The 6,127-nt window shown below is 46.2% G+C and overlaps 1 protein-coding gene across 1 annotated transcript; it reads left to right on the top strand.

Annotated features, from left to right (window-relative positions):
- The first annotated feature begins 347 nt into the window (after positions 1-347).
- On the top strand, positions 348-2,495 carry LOC138820368 (GATA zinc finger domain-containing protein 14-like). The gene is made up of 4 exons (XM_070012027.1): positions 348-945; positions 1,075-1,727; positions 1,879-2,142; positions 2,184-2,495. Exons 1-4 carry the CDS (start codon positions 348-350, stop codon positions 2,493-2,495), a joined length of 1,827 nt encoding a protein of 608 aa, XP_069868128.1.
- The last annotated feature ends 3,632 nt before the right edge of the window (positions 2,496-6,127 follow it).

The following is a 6,127-nucleotide window of genomic DNA, read 5'->3' as shown; positions in this document are numbered from 1 at the left end:
CACTCCACCATTGAATCAAAGCCCCACCGTGGTTAACTTGGAGGTAGGAGTCTCCTGGACTTTCCTGTCAGGCTGGATTCGAACCTAGATTCCATCTCAGCCTCCAGAGGACCTAGGAGAAGAGGCATGAGACTCTTCTTCCCAGAAGCAGTGTACAAGTATTGACCAAGCCAGGAACAGGCCAAATAAGCTGTGCTAATGATGACAACTACACATCTAACATCACTACTCATAACAGTGACAACTACAAACCTAACCTCAATACTCAGAACTGTAATAATTACACACCTAACCTCAACACTCAGAACAGTCAGAACAGGGAGAAATGCACACCTAACTTCACTACTATGAACAATGACAACTACATACCTAACCTCAGTACTCAGAACATTTACAACCACATATCTAACCTCAACACTCAGAACAGTCAGAACAGTGACAACAAACCTAACCTCAATACTCAGAGCAGTGAGAACAGTGACAACTGCACACCTCACATCAATACTCAGAACAGTGACAAATACACACTTAACCTCAACACTCACAACAATGAGAACCACACACCTAACCTCAGTACTCAGAAAGGTGACAACTACATACCTAACCTCAGTACTCAGAACAGTGATAACTACATACCTAACCTCAATACTCAGAATAGTAACAACAGCACAACTAACTTCAGTACTCAGAACAGTGACAACCACACACTTAACCACAGTACTCAGAACAGTGACAACCACACACCTCACCTCAGTACTCAGAGCAATTACAACTGCACACCTAAACTCTACATTCAGAACAGTGATAACCACACACCTAACCTCAATACTCAGAAGAGTGACAACCACACACCTAAGCTTAGTACTCAGAATAGTGACAACTACACATCTAACCACAGTACTCAGAAAAGTGACAACTGCACACCTAACTTCAATATTCAGGACAGTACCAACACACACCTAATCTAAATACTCAGAAAAGTGACAATTGCACATCTAACCTCAGTAATCAGAACAGTGACTACATACCTAAGCTCAATACTCAGAATAGTGATCAGTACACACCTAACCTCAGTACTCAGAACAGTGACAACTTCACACCTAAGATCAGTACTCAGAACAGTGAAAACTGCACACCTAACCTCAATACTCAGAACATTGACAACCACACTGCTAACTTCAATACTCAGAACACACAACAGCACACCATACCTCAACATTCAGAACAGTGACAACTACATACCTAACCTCTGTACTAAGAACAGTGACAACTACACACCTAACCTCAATACTCAGAACAGTGACAACTACACATCTAACCTCAACACTCATAAAAGTGACAACCACACACCTAACATCAATACTCAGAACAAGTACAACTTCACACCTAACATCAATATTCAGAAGAGTCAGAGTAGTGGCAAACGCATACTTAATCTCATTACTAAGAACTGCGACAACCACTCACGTAACCTCAATACTCAGAACAATGACAACTACACACCTAATCTCAACACTCAGGGCAGTGACGACTGCACCCCTAATCTCAATACTCAGAACAGTGACAGCTACACACCTAACCTCAGTACTAAGAATAGTGCCAACTATACACTGAACCACAACATTCAGAACAGTGACAAATGCACACCTAAAATCAATACTCAAAACAGTGACAACAACATACCTAACCTCAGTACTCAGAATAGTGACAACTTCCACATAACCTCAGTACTCAGAACAGTGACAACTGCACACCTAACCACAATACTGAGAACAGTGATAACTACACACTTAACCTCAACACTCAGAAAAGTGACAGCAGCTCACCTAACCTTAATACTCCTAACACTGACACCAAACACCTAACTTCAACACTCAGAACAGTGACAACTTCACATCTATCCTAAATATTCAGAACAGTGACAAAGACACACCTAACCTCAACACTCAGAACAGTGACAACTACATATCTAACCTCAGTACTCAGAACAATGACAACCACATACCTATCTTCAACACTCAGAACAGTCTGAAGAGTGACTACTGCACACCTCACCTCAATACTCAGAACAGTGACAACTATACAACTTGCCTCAATACTCATAACAGTGACAACCACACACCTATGTCAACACTGAGAACAGTCTGAACAGTGACAACTGCACACCTAACCTCCATATTCAGGACAGTGACAACTATACACTTAACCTCAACACTAACAACAGCAACAACTACACATCAAACCTCAGTACTCACAAAAGTGACAACTGGACACCTCACCTCAACACCCAGAACCCTGACAACCGCACACATAACCTTAATATTCCTAAAATTGGCAACCACATGCCTAACTTCAACACTCAGAGCAGTGACAACTACACATCTAACCTCAGTAATCACAAAAGTGTTAACCACAGACCTAACCTCAACACTCAGAAGAGTCTGAACAATGAATACTGCACACCTCACTTCACTACTCAAAACAGTGACAACTAACCTCAACACTCACAAAAGTGACAACTACACATGTAACCTCATGACAACAGCACACTTCACTCAGCAATCAGGGAAGAAGGGGGAGGCAGGTGCAGGCGCCGTAGGCCAGGGCGGGTAAGGTAGAAGTGCTTTCAGAGGTGCCCTTGCCCTTCTTGCACCAAGCTGTGGTCTGATGAGGCAGGAGACATCTAGAAGCTTGGAGATGACAGGGTTAGGAATGCCATTTTAGAGTAATCAGGGGTGATTCAGAACTGCAAGTGCTGCCAAGCCAGCGCCAGCTAGAGAACTGAAGTACTGCAGCGCTGCCAATGTCCTCTGCCTCCTGCCCCCTGCACCCTTCGTGTCCCCGTGCCCTACCCTCTACTTTTCCCCCCTTTTCAGGTCACCCCCTTCACTTTTGATGGTCCCCTTCCACACTGTGCACTGGCTGGGATACTGGTAGCGGCAGCACCAGCCCGCTCTGGACTTGTGCACAGGCCCCGTGACCCCCCAACTTTGCCTGACTCCAGGGCCACCTGAGGCGCCATCTTCCCGGCCATGAATGCTCTTGACCCTTGCAATGCCTCCAGGACGCCCACCCTTGCTGTGCACAGTGTCACGGACTCACGTGGAGGGTACAGGCTGCTGGCCAGGTGGCCTTGAGCCCCACGCCCCTCTTCTCCTACCTGCATACCCAGCCGGGGCTGCCTGGCCATGGCACACCAGGTGCTGGGTTGCTCTTGAGCTCCTTCTGGGACTCCCTGCAGCAGCCGACCATGCCCAGCCTGGGGACCAAGGTTCCGGCCTGGCCACACTCGGCCACCCCAGCTGCCAGGAGCCGTCACTACCACCTGGTCATGCATGCGGCACTGTAACTGCTGCTGGCACCAGAGCTTGGCCTAGCGAAAGAGATTGAATGGGTGACACTCTTCCTCCAGCAGCTGGTGGAAGCAGTTGGCCATGACCCAGCCAAAGCTCTCCTGCATTGCGGTGCAGATGGCAACCATAGGGCACCCCAGGGTGCCCTTACTGCGGGCCCTCCATGGGCAGTCCAAGCAAGCAAGGCTCAGGAGAGCCTTTGGTGAGGACCCCGGCTGCCTGCCTCCGCCCTCCCCGCCAGGCCCGTTCTAATCCCTCCCTGTGCTGCCACTACCACTGCCTGCCCAACCACCGCGAGACAACCAATCAGCACACAGAGGCACGCCCATTCCCCAGCCTGAGTGCCAGAGAGCCCAATCATAGGCTGGGAGGCTGTTACATCATGGGACCTCCCTACCCCACCCCCGGCCAATTTGTGAGAGGCGGGCCAGGGGCAGAACCACCGCAGATGGGCACAGATGACCTGTGCTGCAGACCCATTGGAGGCAGCCATCCTGTAACCCCTTGGAGCTTGGGGTACGTTCTTGTCCGCTACACTTCTGTGAATGTTACCCATTCACTTAGCCATTCAACATCCCTGTACTTGGCATTTAGTGTGTTGTTAAGGAGGCACCAGCTGCTTCTTGTTATGAACCTTATATCTTATTCTGCATACTGAGAAAAAAGAAAGACAAGAGTCCTCTTCTAACTCCCAGTGCAAGTGTCTAGCCTGAAGACATTACTCCTAGTGCAAGGAAATGGCCATGAGGACATGACTCCAAGTGCAAGGATCGGGCCATGAGGATGTGACTCCCAGTGTAAGGATCCGACCATGAGGACCTGACTCCTAGTGCAAGAATGTGACCATGAAGACGTGACTCCCAGAGCAAAGATCTGGCTATGAGGACGTGACTTCTAGTGCAAGGATCTGACCCTGATGATGTGACTCCTAGTGCAAGGGTCTGACCATGAGGATGTGACTCCCAGTGCAAGGGTCTGACCATGAGGATGTGACTGTCAGTGCAAGGGTATGGCCATGAGGATGTGACTCCTAGTGCAAGGGTCTGACCATGAGGATGTGTGGGAAAGCTTTCCTTTGGAAATGAAGGTTAAGGTGAAAGGGAAAGGTGACAAGGGGCAGATGCAGATGTCTTGAGGTGGGATGGAGTGCAAACCTTATTAAGCTCAAAGGAAAGCAATGTGACTGGGACGAGAATGATTGAACCAAGACCAAATTTTAGTCCTCATTCCAGAAGCAGTGCCTTAAACACAACCAATTTATATTTGAAAGGCCCACTCTAGCTGTGCTGTGAAAAACTAGACTGGATTATCCAGGGAAGAACTGATGAGGTCACTTGGACTTAGGATGGTAGCAGTAGATATAAGTAAGAGTGACTAGATCAGCAGGACTAGGACAGTGCTTGGTATGGATGATGAAGGTGATGTGAAAATTCTTTTGCCAGCATGGGCATCTGAAATGGGAATGCTCGTCACAACTAAATGCAAGAGTGGGAAGGGACCATGAGTTCCATCTTGGGCATGTTGAGGTTGGTCATTTGGATGGTTTTGTTGGTCATTTGAGATATCCAGTTAAGGCCTGGAGCTCAGAGACAGACGGGTTTCCTACAGGAAATCTTGCCCACACAACTGGTGGTTGCCCCATCTTACAGCCATCACTTTCCCTTACATTTTGAATTTTGTTCAGGCATCAGGTGACTGTAGGACACAGGGGAAATGGGGCCCCTTCCAGCCTCAACCTTCATTAATCTTACATCATTCATTGTATTTCCATTCCTTTGCCAGCAACTGCTGAAGGATAGGTTGTCTTGAATATCTGGTAGAGCAGATTGGAGGGGAAAATTCAGGGTAATATTTTCGCACACCTAAAAAGAAATTGAAGCTGAGTACAGGTGGTATGCCTAGCATCCTAACTACTGAGAAGACTGAGATGTCAGGATCATAGTTCAGAACGAGCCTTGGCAGACAAGTCTGGGAAAAACTCTTCTTTCTAACTAACCCTTTATTGCAACTATAAATATGGAGAAAACCTAGATCCTGAATTGTATCGAACTTCCAACTTAAATCACTTGGGAAACTCCCTACCTCACTTCTTGTCATTAAATAAACTTAACAATAAAATATAGTGGAAAAAAAGATTATATGGACAGAAGGTATTTTTCGGTTTGTTTGTTTGCTTGCTTTTTGTTGTTGCGGGGCTTGAATGCAGGGCCTGAGTGCTGCCCTGAGCTTTTTACCCTCAAGATTAGTGCTCTACCAGAATGAGCCATACTGACACTCATGGTTTCTAGTGGTTAATTGGAGATAAGTATCTCATAGACTTTACTGCCCCAGCTGGCTTTGAACTGTGTTCTTCAGATCTCAGCCTTCTGAGTAAGATTACAGGAGTGAGCCATTGCCTCCTGGTTGGACAAAAGGTTTTGATGCATGCAGTGATATAAGCTAACTTTGCAAACACTGTACTAACTAAAAGAAGTCAGAGATAAAAGGTCATTTATTGTATGATTCCACTGATATAAAATATCTGTAGAATAGGCAAATCTGTAGGGACAGAGTAGATTAGTGCTACCAGGAGTTAGGGCCAATATAATGTTGGAGAATTACTCCTTAATAGGTATTCTTTAGGGGAAATAAAAATACTCCAGAAATCATGCAATAGTAACACAAAATTGTGAATTGCTAAATGTCACTGACTTACACATTTTCACATTGTGAAAAATAATAAATATTTTTACCACAACTTAAGGAGAAAATATACTTTGTACCCAGATCAAGAT

The sequence above is a fragment of the Dipodomys merriami genome, unplaced genomic scaffold, assembly GCF_024711535.1.
Source record: "Dipodomys merriami isolate MVZ:Mamm:240054 unplaced genomic scaffold, mDipMer1.0.p SCAF_87, whole genome shotgun sequence".
Taxonomy (NCBI): Eukaryota; Metazoa; Chordata; class Mammalia; order Rodentia; family Heteromyidae; genus Dipodomys; species Dipodomys merriami.
Note: the sequence above shows the minus strand (reverse complement) of the source record. Positions and strands in the feature narration are given on the sequence as shown.

What these genes read in the sequence shown, in the direction of transcription:
- LOC138820368 (XM_070012027.1), top strand. Translation starts at nt 348, where the DNA reads ATGAACAATGACAACTACATACCTAACCTCAGTACTCAGAACATTTAC. An exon ending in TAACTTCAATATTCAGGACA is followed by an intron (nt 946 to 1,074) that starts GTACCAACACAC and finishes ACCTAACCTCAG; the next exon opens with TACTCAGAACAGTGACAACT. An exon ending in ACAACTTCCACATAACCTCA is followed by an intron (nt 1,728 to 1,878) that starts GTACTCAGAACA and finishes TTCAACACTCAG; the next exon opens with AACAGTGACAACTTCACATC.